Source organism: Zalophus californianus, chromosome 14, assembly GCF_009762305.2.
Source record: "Zalophus californianus isolate mZalCal1 chromosome 14, mZalCal1.pri.v2, whole genome shotgun sequence".
Taxonomy (NCBI): domain Eukaryota; kingdom Metazoa; phylum Chordata; class Mammalia; order Carnivora; family Otariidae; genus Zalophus; species Zalophus californianus.
In genome coordinates, this window is record NC_045608.1 from 26597651 (window position 1) to 26616002 (window position 18352).

An 18352-nucleotide genomic window follows, 5' to 3' on the forward strand; every position below is an offset into this window, starting at 1 on the left:
TCAGTACAACTGAACCGCAATCAGTTCTAGAGTATGAGAAAAATACCTGCGGGTGTCGTCCCGAGAGCATGCCCCGGCTGGGGGTGTACTACCTGAGGTAGGTGGGCGGCTCCGTGCTGATGGACACTGCCTTGTACTTCTCGTCGTTGCCGTCCAGAATCTCTTCCACCTCTGAGGCTTTTAACAGCGTCACGCTGGTGGCCAGGGTCGTGTACCCGTGATCTGCAAGCAGAGACGCCGCTGCGGTCACCCTGCTGGCGGGGCAGCGAGGAGCGGCAGCCGGTGGATGCAGCACATCGAGGTCCTCACATGCACGAGGGAAAAGCAGGTGTCAACCTTACTACTGCTAAATGCTGGCCTCTTCCAAAAGGGCAATCTGGACGGAGTGCTTTCGGGGTCCTACTGAGGAAACACTCCCAGAGGACTGACTCATGCTAATTTGTGCCAGGAGCACCGGCTCAGGGCACAGAGGAAGCGCCCGGGACGGCAGCAGCCACGGCACGGCACAGCCAATGGGTGCTCTTGGGGGGGCGGGCGGGGAAGGAAGCTCCAGAGTAATACCACCAGTGGGAAGAGGTCTGACACCACGGCAATCCATGACACGAAGCAAAGTGGAGAGATGGAATGAAAGATGAAAAATACTTTTCTTTTAAAACAAGAGCCCAGAGAGTTAGAAAGAGCTGCTTCACACCGAACGTCAATTCCCAGCCTTGTACCAGTCAATGCATGCCATCTAGGAAGCAGGACAGGTTCTAGGCAGCTTGACCCATAGCTCTTCTAGGGAACCTCGGTCAAGAGCTGCTACCTGTCAGCACGTTCAGACTGGCTTCTCCTGGAGAAACAAATCGGTTATGGGAACATGTCTCCAAAGCACAGGGCAGAAGAGCCACTGAGACTTCACTTGAGGCTTGCGGGGGTGAAAGCAAAGCTAGGAACTCACTGCGTTAGTGACTGGTGCTCCACTCGGGGGGGGAGGGGGCAGAGGGAGGACAAAAAAGGAGACTTTTTAAAGGAAGTGAGTGGCAATGTTATAGCAGCAGATAAAAAAAGCTCCGGCTCCTGCATTAAAAGAACCACTACTTTGCCCACAGTGGACAAGACCATAGCAGTACCTACAGACACAACCAAACAGGATAGACGGACGTGCACGCACACGCGTCCACACACACACACGCGCGCACACACACACACGCATGCACAGCTTCAGGCAGAGTCTTCACCCAGGCCCGGGCAGCTGTGTATAAGGCGCCACTGCCAAGCTGAAGCAGTTTCGCCACCTGCCAAACGCCACGCCGCGTCCAACCCGAAAGGTAAGGGGAGATGCTCCCGTCAGAGCCCTCGGAGCGTCTGCAGAGCATCTTCTGGCCCCGCGCAGAGCCACCACTGCCAAAGCCCGCTCATCTCTCGAGTGTCGGGCAGTTCAGCCAGCGAGCCCCAGGCACGCCTCAGTCACACCAAGCAGGGACATGCACATGAGCACTAGCACGCTGCTCGTCAGATGAGGTGCTACGGGATGGATGTGCTCTGGGAAGCGAAGCGGTGAAAGCCCCAGAGGGGAGTGGGAGCTGGGGCCACCACCCGCCGCTTGGGCTGCATGGAGGGTGACTATGGCGACAAGCCCACGGCAGATGGCAGAGCATCACAGCATTCCTAAAACGTTTTGAGACCAACATGTCTTCACAGCACCCGCTCGTGTCCCGGCCCTGCCGCCCTCACGCCCCCGCTGGCCCTGCTGAAAATACCTGACGAGGGACCACCGGCTCCCTGGAGCCGCTTTCTCGCCTGAGCTTCGCGGCGAGCTCCGGGGCGACCCTGCCCCTCGGACGCTCCCTGCCACACTAAGGTCAGGGCTGCAGTGAAGACACTCTGGAGTGAAAACGTTTTATCTTCATGACATAAGCGAGTGGTTTTGAAACAGGTTTACAAACCCTCGTGAAGACGCACCCTTAGTGTTAGGTTTTGTTTTTTTACCATGTGACGATGCAACTATTTTCTTCCTCTCTTCCACAGTGGCTAGTCGCCTCCAGAGCGAGGGGTATCTCTTGTACAGAGAACCTCGGAACATACGGAGGTAGTTTCCCACCTATGAGTAAAGCAAGAAGGCTCATTATGAGGGTCATGTCTCGGCGCAGAAAGAGAGGGTCGAGGTGCAGAAGCTCTGCCCGACTGAGTGACAAGCAGAACACGAGTTAGCCTCCGGGCACCAGGCTTTCTGCAGCCATAAAAACACATTCTGCTGACATGGAGGGTTCAACCGCAGTGCACATCTGGCCCACATCTGCCCCTCTAGGCAGGGGCCATGACATCTGCATCCTGACGACAGGATCAAGTTCTGAAAGGCCTGACCAGACACTTCTGAAGCAGGCCCCCAGAGCTCACTGAGAAGCTCGTGGTGATTTTGATTTTAGACTAAGGATCCCAGGCCCTTTCCAGAAATGTAAGTCCTCTTTGACTTTCTTTTATCTTAAGAACAGACTTTGATATTTTTATGATGTAATAAACACCAAAAAGGTCTTTTAATTTTAGACAGATGCAGGATAATTTTCCCCATAGCCCCTGTTGGCTTTGTTTAGTAACAAAACTCAAACCAGGAACACGAAAGGAATTTTCCAACGAGTTTAAAAAGCACTTACTGGCAATCAGCAGATTACTATATAAATCATTGCTGCCCCAACCAACTGCTTCAGTTTGTCTGTACCGGATACTCAAAGTATGACTTCCTTAATGAAAAGAAATCTAGTCTCCAAGTTTTCATCAAGAAACTCGATTACTGGGACACCTGGGTGGCTCAGTCGTAAGTGTCTGCCTTTGGCTCAGGTCATGATCCCAGGGTCCTGGGATTGAGCCCCACATCAGGCTCCCTGCTCAGCAGGAGGCCTGCTTCCCCCTCTCCCACTTCCCCTGCTTGTGTTCCCTCTCTCTATCAAATAAATAAATAACATCTTAAAAAAAAAAACTCGATTATTTAACTGACAGTGACCACTTGGGTCCCCTGAAAGGGGACAGTCGGTAGATTGAGTGCCATATGTGGCTCCACCTGGGGCCACGAAGCACAGCCCTTTTCTGGGTCTACTCAGTCATCTGTCAGACATGCAGCAACTCTGAACTTTGACCCATGGAGGACCATTTCCATTATTCTTCCCATTTACCTACCCAGAACGATATATTTGTTAAATTAGAATCGGTTTCTCCCTTTTTCATGAATCAAAGATTTTTATGATCGACAACCAGGGCTGCTGAACAGCCTGACAGAAGAGTGGCCACAGCAAGTTGCTCATGCTCCACACAGAAGGCATAGACCCCTTTCTGCATTATTTGGCTTGAGTACCATTATCATCCAAGGGCAAATGGATAGTTTCCGCTAGGTTTTTCGAAAGAAATTGACAACAATGCCCCCGACCATTACCTTGCAGGTCCTGTAGGGCTCCAGGACACCTAGATCCTTCCCAAGACCCCTTTGGAACTTGGGAGACCGGGGCTTGCCTTCCTGGCTTTCCCCTAAACCGGCCCTCACCCTCTCTTGATGCAAGTGTCCCAAACATAATATGAAGGTTGGGGCGCCTGGGTGGTGCAGTCGGTTAAGTGACCAACTCCTGGTTTCGGCTCAGGTCAGGATCTCAGAGTCGTGAGATCAAGTCCCGAGTCTGGCTCCATGCTGAGCGGGGAGTCCGCTTGAGATTCTCTCTTCCTCTCCCTCTGCACCTCCCACTCTGCTTGTGCTCTCTCTCTCTCTCTCTAAAATAAGTAAATAAATCTTAAAAAAAAATAAAACGAAGGTGTGAACCTGGGGATTTCTTAGGGTGTTCTCAGCTCTGTGACTCTGGCTTGGTGAACACAGCTGTCTGCAGATGGCAGGAGAAGAGTGACATACACGCTTGCTGCAACTGCAGATGCCTCCCCAGAGCCGCTCCACAGACGTGGAATGGCAGCCCTGGGGCTGTTGCTATGGCTGACCCAACCTCTCTGAATATGGTGTCTGTTTTCCAAGGCGAAGGGGACTAGAGGCCATCTATTCAATGCTGTCACAGGAGCTACTGGTTATCTATAGTCAGCCTCCTGATCTTGAATCCTTTGCAGACCTCCAGAGACCTGACAACTGTTCAGCCCGGCCCAAGAGAGCAGACGCCTCTCCCCTCTCCCATCTGGGTTTCTACAGACTGGGTCTCAGGACGACTCTCACTCAACAGGGCTGAAAAAGAAGCCTACAATTAGCCTTCCAGAAACAAAGAGGTGTTATGGGGAAGATCTTAGAGACCATCGTGTCTAAGCATCTCTCACATACATGAGAAAAGTGAGGAGGCAGAGCAGGGCTGGAACCAGGCCTCCTTCTTCCCATCTCTCAATATACTCCACCTAATAACTGAAAGCTTGCTTTTCAAAAGTAACATCCACTCACAGTGAAGGCCAAACTGAGTGCTTTTCCTGTCCACTAGATCAGATAAGGGCTTCTTTAAACAAAGTGCCCAATATCAAAGGAAACTCCTCAAATGCCTTGTATCCTGCATTTAGGCGCTTCCTACAGGTCACTGAGCTGTGACACACAGACAGGCACAGACTCTGCTTCCCTGCTATGTCTGAAGAACAGCACTGATGTGATAATGTGAAAAACTGATTTATAAATCCTGCCCTTGTTTTATAAAAGTTGATGAAAAATGGACAGTAAAGTCCTGACGCTACTGACGATACTGGTCTCCTAACCTGATATACCTAAAACAAGCCAGGAATCACAGGGTATCCTGAAAGCCTCAGTGTGACCATCATGAGGCTCCATTCATTCATGCTATGTTCAATCGCGAGGGAAAAAAATCCCCCATTATTTTAAAAACGGGAATGAAATGCTGGCATAGGACACTGAACACTGCTACAAGGAGAAACAACCCTAGGCGTCTTGTAACTGTTTTAGCTCTCCAGGATTGGCACTTATCTCATTACAAAGACTCTACAGCTTGGTATTTGCACATCTGAACTGCATATCCCCAATTAAAAAAGGGGGGGGGGAATATACACTAGCTTGGGATTACTTTTGGATCAAAAAGAGCTGGTTTGAGGCAATCTAGAAAAAAGCTTAGTTTTTAGTACAAACTCCCACAGAAAGACCAACTGCAGGGTTTTCCTGAAGTCAGCTGTCCAGCTGATTCAACAAAACGCTGTCACTTCTGGTTAAGAATTGAAAATATTTAGAATCTCTCCCTCAAAATTCAGAGTAAGTTCAGGATAGTCCAAGTGTCAATTTCTTCTGAACTGCTGATTGATCTAGCTCAGGGACTGGGGCCTTATCTACGCAAAAGCAAGCATCCTCCTCCTTATTTCTCATTGGTAAATAAAAATAACCAACACAGAGAGGAATGAGACGTCAGTGAGCCCGTTTCCAACCTGCGATTCCAGGATCCCAGATGTAGCAATAGAGGAGGGATGCACGGGAAGCTTTCAAAATCTCTCCCCCAGGCGCTCCAGGGGCTAACCGAAACATCCTGTTTCTCGGCGGCTGCCTGGAGTTGTACCAACTCAGGGCGGAACCAGCGGCTCCTCGCGCTGCCCTAAGCCCTGACAGCGAACAGAATAAGCAAACCCTGAACAGGGAGGTGCGCGGGGCGGGGCCAGCCGCCCCGCCCCTTCCTACAACCCCGCGCGCGCGCCCGCCCGCGGCGATGAATGGAGACGCGCGTTCCCGGCGCACAGACCCGCCCCGAGGCTCCCGCGGGGCCGGAGCCGGAGGGCGAGGACGCGCCGCGGGCTACCTCAGAGCCGATCATGTAGAACTCGCCGTCGTCCTCCAGCTGGAACTTGACGGGCTTCTGCCCGAAGGTCTTGCTCAGCGCCATCATCATCATTGCTGCGGCGGAGGCGGGCGGCCGGGGCCGGGCTGCGAGGGATCGAGAGGACTGAGGAGGAGCCGCAGCGTGCCGAGCTGAGGAGAGCCGAAGCCGGGAGGCGACGGGCGGGCCGATCCGGTGCTCGTGCCGCCGCCGGGCTCCTCAGCCGCCGCTGCAAACGACGACCAGGCCGCTGTCAGCGCGCATGCGCGGGGCGTTGACGCTGACGCGCGCGCCGCCGCCGCCGCCGCCGCCAACGCCGCCCAAACAAAAGGCCGGGGCGCGCCCCTTCGGGCCCTTTAAAGGAACCACGACCCGTTTGTCCTCCAGGCTGCTTCCCAAGTGGAGGTACCGTGTAGAACTTCTCACGGACAGAAATAGCAACCGAGGCCCTGGCTCAAGCGGTGGCTTTCCCAGCCTCGCAGCTGGGAGTAGAACTCAGTCCAGTGGAGGAGGAGTGAAATGAGGTCTGAGGCCGGTAGGAGGCCAGAGCTCTCCGTGCCTCAGTTTCCCCATCCGGAAAACGCAGTGTAGTTGAGTAGATAAGAGGGATCCTAGGAACAAATACCCTATTTCCGGGTCCACAGCTCTTCCTGCGGCTGTGGAGATGGGCAGAATGACAACACTGGGTGGGGAAGTGGCATGGGCAAAGTTTCCCCAGGCTTGGCAGCATTCCAAGGCCCAGGTGGTGTTTGGTTTGGCTGGGGCATCAGTGAGCTGGAAGGGAGGCAAACTTCTCCATTCCTTCCTTAACTCTGCACTCTGTGCCTACAACAGGCGCAGCTGTGGGGTGGTGAGCGAAACTAGATAGCCTTGCCCTGCAGAGCTTACAGCTGGGAGTGGAGCTGACACTAATGAAAGCATCAAAGTGTCCGTGTGGCCGGCTGCACAAGGCAGCAGATCAAAAACGGCCCACTGCTGACAATTTCACGTAGTTCAGTCTAGTACAATTGCAGCTGTGATAGGTGAGGCTGGGTGGCAGGGCAAGGCCACCCTTCAGAGTTAAGTGGGGTCGGCTGTCGTAACCATTGAGTTTTGTTCTGTGTCCTGACAGCAGTGAGAAACAAAGTATTACAGGATCGGGGCTGGGGTGGGACATGATCAGATAAAGTGACCACCACTTCGTGGAGGATGCCCTGAGGGGCCAGCAGGGGAAGCCTGGAATCAATTACACAGCCACTCCAGGTGTCCAGCCAAACAAGATGGAGGAATAGAGCAAGAGGAGCCATCAGCATAGAGTCCGCCCCCAAGGACCAAAAGCTTGACTAGGTGGGTGGAGTAGGTCCTGAGCCTGCTCCCACCTCCCCAGCTCTTTTCCCCTCCTGGCCTCATAATTACAGAAAGAACTCAGGCAGGCAAGTAGAAAATAACCATATTTAATGACAGTACTCAGTAGAAAAAAAAAAAAAAAGGCTTTGTATACACTGTACACACATTTACATGACTTTGGAGGGTCCCAGTGCTGCAATGAGGGCTGGGAAGGATCTAGCCCAAGACAGGATTGAGGTATGTTGGGGCTTCCAGGGCCCGGGGTCTCCAGCAGGAAACACCCCCCCTCCCCCAGCTGACTCTGGACCTTTTGGCCTGCATCCTGGAGAACACATCTCTAGGATCACCAACTAGAAGGCAGCCAGTTCCAAGCACCTACCCAGAGCTGACCTCTCAGGAAAAGGCAGAAGGGCCCCCCTGTGCCAGCACCCTGCAGGGACCTCACAGCAGGAACAGAATGAGGGCTTCGGCTCCCCCAGCCCTGCTGAGGTGCTAACCTGAGGGACAGGGATGCAGACAGGGCAGCAGGGTTTGACTGTGACCTGCACAGTTTGAGTGGAGCTGGCCTGAGAAAACCCTCACCCTCAAGGAACACCAGAGTCTCCTTGCCCAGTCTGAGACAGTTGCTGGCAGGTGACCACGACCTGCGTGGCTCTCCCTGCAGTTGTCAAGATGACAGCACCCCCTCCCCACCCCCCTGAGGAAACACAGGCTCTATCCTGTGCCTGAACCCACAGCCACAAAGATGGCCACTGGTCTCTATCCGCTATCAGTGGCCTGGCAGGGGTCAGGAGCCCTGAGAGAAGTTGTGGTTAGTGGAAAGTGTTGGCAGGCTCGGTACAGCCGAAGAAGTCGGGGCCCACGAGGCGGGGGAAGCCCTCCAAGGCTTTCACCTTCACAGGGTCGAACTTCCAATAGAGGCGACCGCGCAGAAAGTAGGCATAGCCTGAGGAGAGAGGAGGGTCAGGCTGGGGTGAGTAGACACTGGGCCCTGCACCTGCCAGTCAGGATGTGCCCAGGGACAGGCACAGGGGGAGGTCAGATTGCCAGGGCTTGACCACTGTTGAATTCCTTGAAACCTGTAGGTGCAGGGTGGCCGTTCCAGAACTTTCCATCCTTCGGAATCCTTCCCGCCCCCGGGTCTGAGCTGAACTGTTGTCCAGCTTGACAGATGCCTGGAGTCTCAGAAACTCAACCTAGGAAAGCAAGTCTCCCTCCCCTCACCACACCTCTTCCCCCCACCCCACCTCAGTCTACTCCTGTACCTGCCAGCCAGACTATAGACAGATATCCTGAGGCAAGGTGGACCATGCAGGTGACCCAGAGCCCCAGAGCCACCACAGGATTGCTCTGCCAGCAGGTCCTGAGGTGGGAGTGCAAAGAAGCAAGCTTGGGGGTATGGGGGAGAAAGTTCCAGACTGCAAGTCAGTCCTACTCTAGTCCCTTGAGATTGTGGGAGGCCAGCCAGGTGGTTCGGTGGTTAGGGGCAGGCACTGCCTGGGTGGGAGGCTTGGCTCCCCACGATCCACCTGAGTGGCCCTCATCACCTGAATCTCTGTTTGCCCCTCTGGAAACTGGCTTCGTAGCAGGTGTTATGTCAGAGGGCTGTTCTGCGAACTGCCAGAGACACACAGGGAGCTTAGCATTGTGCTTAGAAACATCATCGGTCCTCAGCATGCAGCAGTTATTATTATTTTACCAGTTATGACTCTGGCTCTCAGTCTTCCCATCTGTAGCATGGGCGCATAGCACTGGCCTGGCGCAAGGAGGAGGGTGGATGGGGAAAGCACTGGACAAAGGACCTGCGATGAGGAGCTAAGGCCCAGCCACCACCGGGTGGGAGACGTGGCTCTTGCACCGCTCGTACCAGCCTCTCCACCCCAACGCACCGTCAGCATCCCGGAAGGCGGCGTCGATCTCAGAGGGCACCCCTCGCCAGTCAGTGGCCCGGCGGGGCACGGGGCTGTCCACTCGGCGGGTGCTGAGGTGGAAGCGCCAGTAGTCTCCGCCTCCAAAGAAGTAGATCTTGTTCTTCTCGGGGCCCCAGGCCAAGGCGGCCTGGATGGGGGACCCCAGCAGGCCCAGCTCAGAGAGGGGTGCAGGGCCCAGGACTGGCTTCTCACCGTTGTACACCCAGTACTGAGCACCTGCCGGAGAGGTGAGGCTGCAATGGAGCTGCCCGACTGCTGCGCCCAGCCGCTGGGGACCCATGTGGCCACCCCCACTGCCACAGACTTCCCCAGCCTCGGTTTCCTTGTCCGTAAAACACTTGGGCCAGTAATCCTGCTCAGCTCCCTTTATCCCCAGAGGGAAGTCAGAGCTAGAGGGGATAAGCTGGGATGATGCATGCTCTGGGAGGTACCATGTGGGAAAGGTCATTCTAGACAGAAAGGAGGCCTCCTCAGCTCCCACTCCATCCCCTGGAATTTAGCTACCTGTGACAAGTGCTTCTGACCAGTCCCTGGGCCCCATCCTTGCCGCGGCAGGCTTGGGCCTCTTGCTGAAGTCCCTGCCACCTAGAATGTTCCAGGCTCTTGTCTCTCCCAGTTGAAAGTTACGGCACACGCTCCGGGGTTGCCAGAACTAGATGGAATCCCTACTCTGTCTTTTCCACACTGTGCCCTCAGGCGAGTTGCTTAACCACATCTACTCCCCAGAGATCTCATCTCTAGAACAGGTATACTAATCACACAGGCTTCAAGGGTTGAATGCACTGATGCATGGCCCACCGGTAATACCTTCTATTCTATTCCCATCTTGAGAGCCACCTCCTCTGGGAGCCTCCCAGCTGCTCCTGGAGAAGCGAGCCATGCTCTCCCTTGGCCCTCAGGCTTCAGGGCACCCTCCCCCTGCCCAGTATGTCTGGCTGGTGGGCCCTCTCCTTGGCCATGATGTTCCTGGCTCCTGGAAGTCTCTTGAGCAGGAACCCCAGTCCACCTCACCTTGGAAGAACCAGATGTGGCCCTGGGCATCTTCGAAGGCTGCATCCACGGGGCTGGGCAGTCCCTGCCAGTGACGGGAAGCCAGTGCAGGGTAGCCAGGCTGCAGCCGGCCCCCACGTAGCCGCCACACGAAGCCCGCCTTGAAGAAGAAGAGCTCGCCACGGATGGTAGAGACTGCATCAAAGGTAATCTCGCAGGCATCTGGTGGGGCTTCCGGCTGGCGTGGGAGAGAAGGGCTAAGAAAGAGCCCACATTGGAGCCATGGAGGCCAGAGGGTGAAGGGAGCTGGGAGCAGGGCCTCACCTCCAGGGGGGCAATCTCGTTAGTGTCCACCCCAGCCTGCGGGCCCACAGCCGGGGGACTGGAGGTGGGGGCTGGCCGGGGTCGGCCATAGAGGTGCTGGATGCCCCTGCGGTCATCTGGACTGAGGCTCAGTGGGTAGCGGAAGGTGTAGAAAGGGGACATAAGTGCCTTGGCAGCCGTTGTGTGCTGCAGCCCCAGCACGTGGCCAAATTCATGGGCCGCCACCTGCAGGAGGTCTGTGCCTGAAAAAGGGAGATAGCCCAGCAATCCTCAAACTTCCTGCCGCAAGGACACCCAAGCTCCAGAGCCCAGCTCAAGGACTTGTCCTCGTTCGTTATGATCTTTAGTTGCCCCATCTGGAAAACGGGTCCCCAGCCCGTACCCTGGTTGTTCCCGATAGTCCAGGTCTCGTCATAGTCAAAGTGGACATCTCCTTCTCGGTGGGTCTTGGGGAAAAAGGCGTGAGCCAGGATGCCCCCAGGCCCATCAAATGGCAGGTTGTCCCCATGCCAGTACCTGCGGGTGGGTGGGGCAGAGTCAGTGGCTACTGACCGGTGGGGCTGGTGCCCGGCGGGGTCTTAGGCCACTGGTTCACCTGGTAAAGTCGATCATGATGTCAGCATGGCCCTCATGCACCTCGGTGAAGGTGAGTGGTGTTACCTCGCTCCACACCTGTAGGGCATCTGCCACCGTCTGCCGTACCTGCTCCCGTACCAGCTGCCACGGGAACCGAAGGATCCTGGGGGGAGGAGGAGGGGCCTGGGCCTCGCTTGGGACAGCCCCCTGCTGGCTGATGGGCCAGAAGTTGCCCCTGGATGCTCAGTGGGGATGCATGCACGTGGGACACAAGCCAGGTGTGCTCTAGGCCTCAGCTGCGGTCCCTCTTCCACGGGGGAACATCTTTATGTGGGTTTGTATGTCCTTTGGTGCACACAGGTGTCTGCATTTGGTGGAAAGAATGCAGAACCAGGAGCCCCAAGACCCACCTTCTAGACCTGATTGTGCCACTCACTGTGGGGAGACCCAGGCCCCTTGACCCCACCTTGGTTTCAGTTCCCCATCCAGGACATTTCTGAGCTCCGATCTGTGTGACACCATCATTCTTCACATGCCTTCTGTCCCGGGCCAACTCCCCACCTGCAGAAATCTCAGCTTCTGCGTCACTCCCAGCGTGACCTGTCCTGCTCGCTCACCACCGTTCCTACCCGCATGGATTCCAAGTTCTGATGGTAGGTCTGAACACTGACATGGTGAATGCCTAGCTCCCTGAGAGGGCAGGCCATGTTTCCTTCATTTACCGCAGAGTCCCAGGGCCTGGCACTTACTAGGTCCCCACTAGAGGTTGCCTGGGTGACTGAGGCCATGCCCCACATGTCGATGAAGCCACCAGCTGTGTGCTGAGACTTTGCATGTTGACAGATCTACTGCCCCTCTGCCGTGGGCAGGCCTCGCTGTGGTAGGGTGTTGCCTGTGTGTGCATCTAAGTTGGGGTTTAAGGGAGTTGGTCCACGGATGGCTCGGGGGGTCAGTGGACACACAGGTCTGTGAACCACAGAGATCTAGCTCCAGCGCGTGTGTCAAGAAGCAGAAGAGGGTGGCAGTTCACACACAGACACACAGGTAGAGGTCTAGAGCCTGCTCGAATAGCCACTGGCCCCTACCTGTAGGTGAGGTCCGTTTTTTCCCAGCGCCCGCCTGACAGCACAAACCGCTTTTGTCGGTTGCGGGCACTCAGCCCTTCAGGCGGGTCAGGCACACCGCAGCGGGGAGGTCTGGGGGTGCTGGCAGGCTGGGGAGTCTCCTGGGCAGTAGGGGCAGGTGCCAGGCTGCCAGGAGCAGCTTCATGCCAAGGCTGTGGCCCCTTCCTCACAGGGTGGCGGCGGTATGCATCCTGGGCAGGAGATAGGATGCAAAGGCTTGGTCAGGCCCCGGGTCCTCATGGCCCATCAGCATACCAATGCTCAACCCCAGCCCATCCTGTGGATGGGCAAACTGAGGGCGAGGTATGCAAGCCATCACACGGCAGGGCCCTTTGGCATGGACTGGCTCAGATTTCCCAAGGCCTTGTTCTGAGGCATCCTGCTGCCTTCCTGCCCCCTCCTGGAGGGCCTGGGCTGCCTATCCAGCCCCTTGGGCCAGTAAGGTCTGGGTCAGGGTGTAGCCCTCTCCACACTCACCCAGGAACTCACCCTGCTCCCCCTACTGGCCCCTAACCCAGCAAACACTCGTTCCCCTTCCTTTCTTCCTGCCTCCCCCCTCCCCCCACGGCCCCACCAACTCCGCCCTCTCTTGTTACCTGAATGGGCTCCCACCCAGGACACCCACCACCACCACTCCCCAGTGTGGAAGAGCTGCAGCCCTGCAGTGCAGCCTTGATTTGCTCACCTGACAAATGGGGAGAATACCTCCCCAGTGTTATCCATGTGTGGGTGGGTGGCGGGGGGGACAGACAATTAGCAGATGCCCAGCCCCACCCAGCCCTGACCTGCTGGAGCCCCAGCACCACAGATGGGCATTCTGACCTGGAGCTCCCACCTTCTGCAACATCCGGGGCGGGGGTTACAGTTCTCATGCCTTAAAAACAGCAGAAGCTCGGGGAGGTTGGGAGACCCTTCAAGGTCACCTAGCAAGGGCACGGGCGGGGCCAGGTGAGGACTCTGGTGTCCCAGGCAGGAGGCAAAGGCTAGGCTAGGGATGCTACGCAAAGCTGGAGAGGCATGGAGCCATGCTGTTTGTTAGAGACTAAGCGCCTGTCTGGTCTGGGGCTGACTGGTCTGGGTGGCTGGGGCCTCCCCATAGCCATATTTGGGGTGGGAGCCAGGCCATGCAGGCTCCACCCTCACCGTTAGCCTCTGGCAGCTCTCCCAGGCCCTAGGCATCCCAGGACTCTGATCACTGTCCCAGCACCCCCCATCTCCCAATTCCGGAGCCACCAATAACTCAACCTCCCAGAGCCACCCAGACTCAACCCCAAGAACAGCGCACTAGGAAGGGGTCTTCTCAACACCCAGCGACACAGCTACCCGGGGTATGAGAAGAAGCCTGGACCAGCTTTCTAATTTCAGAGCTTGGTTAGTTATCTGGCAGAGCCCAGCCTCACTGGCTTGTAGGTTCTGGTCAACACTGGACTTACTGCTAGTTAAGTACTTATCACTTGCAGTTCACCTGTATCTAGGCTAGGACCCTACCAACAGTTCCACAGACATGCTCTTAGCCCCTGATGGGATCTCTCACTAACTCCATTGTCATCATCCCCCATTTCTCAGATGAGAAAACAGAGCCCAGAGAAGTTAAGCAACTTGCCCAGGTAACAACTGGCAGGTGATAGGCTCTCTGTGCTCACAACCCACTCCCTACCTGCTACCTCTGCTGTGCTCTTCAGGCTGGAGCCACCCTTCCCACCCTGGAGGAGGGATCCAGGCTGGCCTCACCTTGGTGACAGAAGAGAAGGAATGGGAAATTATTAAGCACCTGCTACTTCCCAGGCACTCTGTCAGCTTATTGAACTTCCACCCTCATACCCCCAGTACGGCGGGGAAGTTACATAAGCGAGGTCTCACACTGAGGATGTGGACCCCAGGTCTGTGTGCCTAGCCATGAGAGCCTGCCCCTTCTCCTCCCCAGACTGCCCCCTTGACTTCCTGGATAAACAGATTCCTTCCCCCAACCCTGGAAAGGGCAGGACTGGGTTGTCCCCTGGGAGCCCCAGACAGCCCAGGGCCCAGCCTACCAGCTCTATTCACACCTCTGCGCAGAACTCTCTCATCTCCTCTGCCCTCCAGTGAGGCCTGGAGCAGCCGGCCATGGAGGGAGGGTGGGTAATGGACACACACACCATCCCTTCCTCTCCTGCCCCCATGAAGCTCTAGGTCCATGCCCAGAGCCCTGGAGCATGGTACTCTCCCAGTCCAACAGAAAGAGCCATAGTCTGAGATTCAGAGGCCCCAGTCCTATGCCACGGTCACCCTGGAGGGAAGGACCCTGCGCAAGTCCCTTCCCTCTTTTAGCTTTGACTTCTCTGTCCAATGGGGATGGCACCATAGCAGAGGGATTTAAATAACCTCCTCTACTGCCCACTGCAGCCTATTCCCTGGCCCAGCTCCTTGCCCCTGTGGGCCCTCCCCTCCCACACCGAGAAATCTGCTCTTGCCAACTGTGCTATAGCTCCCACCGCTCGCCTGGGGGCCAGCCCCCCAAAGTTCCCAGACTAAATCATAAACAGGAATTGCAGCTAGCAGCAGGGAGCTTGCAGGCCCAGAGCAGAGGGACTGGTGCAGGGTCTCCCCCAAAGCCAGAGGCTCAGGCTTATTGTCCGTGTCACATTCACTGGTCTTGGAGTGAGTGAGCAGGAGGCGCTAGAATCAAGGTCTCCTTTCAAATATTTGGTGTTTGGAGCCCATCATTTAATGGCTCTTGGCCTCAGTTTCCCCATTACTGGAAAGGGACACATGCTTCCTGCCCCGCAGACCTCCCACACTTCATCTTTCTGAGTCTTTTCTGGCCTGGGGTCAGGCACCTTAACTGCAAGGCCTGGCGCAAAGCCCCTTGCTGATCCCTAAGGTGTGCTTCATCCTCCCAAGGCTTCTGGGATTCAGTGAGATGGGGTGGTGGGCACAGACCATGCCTGGCCTCATCTGTAGCTCTGGGAGGGCTGGGGAGCAGGCACATTTCTCAGAGGAAGAAACAGCCCAGAGAGGTCAAGGACTGCCCAGGGTCACACAGCAAGTCAGAGAAGAGGTGGGCCTAGATCTGGGGCTCGTGCCACCCTCCCCCCACCTCTTCAACTCTTGGCCTATCTCCAAAACCCACATTCCTGGGAAGTGTTTCTTTTTCCGATGCCTTCCCTTTTCCTCCTCCTCAAACAGGAGCTTCCCCTGGCCTGCCCTCAGTGGTGGGCACTGAGCTCACTCACCCCGCCTTCCTCTTGGGGGCACCAAACCACAGCCTCAAACATACTTGAGGAACTTCTTAGCTAACTCTGTCTCCTGGCTGAACTAGAGGCTTGGGGTCAGCGCCTGGGTCAACTTCCAATCTAGAAAATGGGAGGCACCCCACAGAGGGGAGATAAAGGACCCCAAACCAGAAAACTGCTGGGTAGGCCAGGCTAGTCTGAGCCTCAGTTTGCTATTGGTCCAATGGGGATAATTAATAACAGCAGGAGGCGACCCTGATGGAAGGGCACTTTGTAAGGCGGTGAGAAAGAATGGGGAGCATCACTGCACCCGTTCTGTGGAGCACCACGCCCCTCTGAGGCTCAGAGAAGTCAAGCAACCTGCTCAAGCCGTGCACCAGGCAACAGGCAGGTCCATCCACTGCCCCCCTCCCCTGCTGGCTCCAGGAGGGAACACAGCATCGGTCCCACCAGGCTGCGGGGCTTTCATCAGCCCTGAAAGCTGCAAACTGGGATGGATAAATATTTATAGAGTTTTCCTGGCTCTGCGGATGGCAGCCTGGGGATGAACATGCGAAGGCGACCCCTAATGCTCCCTGCATATCTTCAGAGTGACAGACAACAGCCCAGCTCAGACCCGGCCCCAACTGACCCTGCACGAGTGTCAAAGTGGCAGTCACAGGTGACAGTGTGTGTCCGGCTTGACTGGCTGTGCCCTCTCCTCCCATTACCTCATTTAATCCTCAGTGGCCAGCAGTGGGCACTGTTATCCGCCCCCCACAAGACTGAGGGGTGGGGTCCTAAGACAAGAGGACTCACCTGGGGCACATGGTGCAAACCCAGATCTCCAATTCCTGAACCCAGGGGGTCAACTGGCTACCCACGGGGATTCTGGACTCTGCCCCAAGTTCAAGGGGACTGGGAGGAGTTGGGGAAGAGGCAAAGCCTCTGGACTGAGGTGCCCCCCCTTCCCTACCCACCCATCCTCTCCTCTTCTGCTCCCACAGCCAGGATGGGGCAAGGCTGGCCAGCGCAGAGATGGTGTGACTGGACAGAGGGGGCCCAGCTGGTCAGATCTCCCTCCTCACCATCCCACGACTCTTGCCTGTCACACCTCCTAATGCTCCCATCCCAGCCTGAGCTGTCTGGATGCCACAGCCGAGGTCCAGGGGGCCTGTGGGCCTGCAATTGCCCGGGCTCTGCCTGGCCACACTCGTGAGTGGTTCCTCGAGGCCCCGGCTGGGCACACACAGGCCGTCACACAACAACCCGTGACTGCCTTTCCTCTAGTCACTGGGCTGCCCTCTCACCCAGATTGTCCTCTCTCCTGATCACACATTCTTCTCTCTTCCCTTTCTCTCCCCACCCCCATCCTTTCTGAGGGTCTCTGCTGCCCACTCTCGGCTCTTCTTTCTTACTTTCTCTGGCACACATACATGCACACACGTGCACCCTCCCCGTAGCTCTCACACTCGCGCTGTCCTGGCTTCACACCTCCCAAACTTGCCACTTGTAGGTGCCCAGGTTTTGCCACCTCTTCTGGACTCAGACCCCATTTGTCCCGGCGCAGTGCTGCCCTCCCAGCTCTTCCTTAATCCTCCAGCTCACTGCACCCCTGGAGGTGTGCTCACTGAGGCCACACACCTGGAGGCTGACACCAGCCTGAGGCTTTGTCCCCGGAATGAATAGGAGGCCCTGTAACCACTCCCTCGGCTACCTGACCCCGCACATAGCCCAACATCTGCAGCTGGGGCGCCGAGAAGCAGGTCCCCACGCTGGGAGGGGGCGTGCGTCTAGCTCGGAGTCTCGCCTCACCAGCCTGAGCGATCCAGGCGCAGGCTCCACTTGCACACCTCCGGGGACGGGAAGCTCACTATCTTTCACGTCCACAGGGACCCAGAAAGCGTTTCGGGGAACGGGCCACTCCAGGCCACCCCGAGCGCCCCCGTGGGTCCAGCTCGGCCGCTGGGCCCAGCCCGCGTGCCCGACACTCCCTCGGCCAGGAGCGGTCGACCGGCGGCGGGCACTCACCGGGGACCGCGGGGCCCAGGCCAGCAGCGGCGGCGGCGGGAGCAGCAACAGCGCCAGTGGGAGCAGGAGGGCGCGCAGGGCCGCGCCGCGGAGCCGGGCGGCCCGAGCCATCCGCCCCGGGACTGCTGGGCCTGCTGGGCCGCGCCGGGCCACCGCCCCTTATAGCCTCCGCCCCGCCCCTGGCCCGCCCCGGTCCCGCCCCTCGCGCCTTTTGTTCTAAACTCTCCCCGCGGTGTCCACGGCCAGGGTGGGGGAGGTGGACGGGGAGGGGCTGGCCCGGCTGGGGCCGGGGGCCGAGACCCAGTCCTTCCCGGGGTCATGCGGAGCCTGACGTCTCTGAGGCCTGGTGCGGGGTGACCCAGGCTAGCTGCTGCGCCTCCGGGCCTCAGTTTCCCGTTGTGCTTTGGGGAGTCTGCGAGAGGTTGGGTTTCACTCCTCCTGGTCCCTACCCCCCACCTTTGGAAGGCTTTCCCTAGCTGGTCTCCCTGATGGCCTGACCTCAGACCTACTGCTAGCCTATGACAGGTGGTTGTTCCTATGGGCAAGTTTTCCTACCCCTTACAGCCTTAGCTGGTACAATAGCTGAGACAAGGGATGTGTCCCAAGGGAAATTGAGGCATAAGGAGGAGGCTGGCCAGCCCCCCAGCTTAGAATAGAACTACAGACAATTTATAAATGGGAAAACTGAGGGCCCAAGAGGAAGGGACCAGATCAGGCTTTCCCAGACCAGCAGGCAAGTGGAGGGGGTTGGGAGGGAGGGTGCTATCAGCAGGCTGAGGCAGGTGGGGGGACGTTGTCTGAGTGGGGTACTGGCTGCCCAAGAGACTAACTTGCTCCACAGGGGCCCTCAGGGCCAGCCTCCTGAGACCTGAGAAGAGAAGAGGTGAAAATCAAAGGAGAGGGTGGTGTCCATATTCTGGAAGGGATCCTCCACACTCATGACCTGGGGCCTCATCATTTCACCAGGGCAGTCTGCTCCATCATGGGCAACCGTGTAGAGCCCAGACCCAGGTAGTGGCTCCCATCCTGCCAGGCAGGGTCCTGAGAAGCTGCAAGGTGAGGCTGTGGGCACCCAGCCTGGGCCGAATAAGGGAAGGAGTCCA

The 18352-nt window shown here is 57.0% G+C and overlaps 2 protein-coding genes across 3 annotated transcripts in view; both read right to left on the reverse strand.

Moving 5' to 3' along the window:
* Window positions 1–6011, reverse strand: part of SMARCB1 (SWI/SNF related, matrix associated, actin dependent regulator of chromatin, subfamily b, member 1) — a 36785-nt gene extending 30774 nt beyond the window's left edge. The window contains exons 1-3 of one of the 2 annotated variants that reach the window (XM_027577247.2): window positions 5739–6011; window positions 1972–2083; window positions 93–222 (exon numbers count right to left, since the gene is read on the reverse strand). In XM_027577247.2, the coding sequence (XP_027433048.1) occupies window positions 93–222; window positions 1972–2083; window positions 5739–5831 (335 nt within the window). In that variant the 5' untranslated portion in view covers window positions 5832–6011. Of the gene's footprint in view, window positions 1–92; window positions 223–1944; window positions 2084–5738 lie in introns of both variants that reach the window. The other variant, XM_027577246.2, reaches the window with a different exon arrangement.
* A 104-nt stretch (window positions 6012–6115) lies between these two features.
* Window positions 6116–17462, reverse strand: MMP11 (matrix metallopeptidase 11). Its single transcript, XM_027577236.2, has 8 exons — window positions 17250–17462; window positions 11989–12218; window positions 10923–11066; window positions 10710–10843; window positions 10328–10569; window positions 10025–10241; window positions 8972–9229; window positions 6116–8028 (listed from the first exon to the last, which is right to left on the reverse strand). The coding sequence occupies exons 1-8, from the start codon at window positions 17358–17360 to the stop codon at window positions 7895–7897; spliced, it is 1470 nt and encodes a 489-aa protein (XP_027433037.1). The 5' UTR covers window positions 17361–17462; the 3' UTR covers window positions 6116–7894.
* Between the last annotated feature and the right edge of the window lie 890 nt (window positions 17463–18352).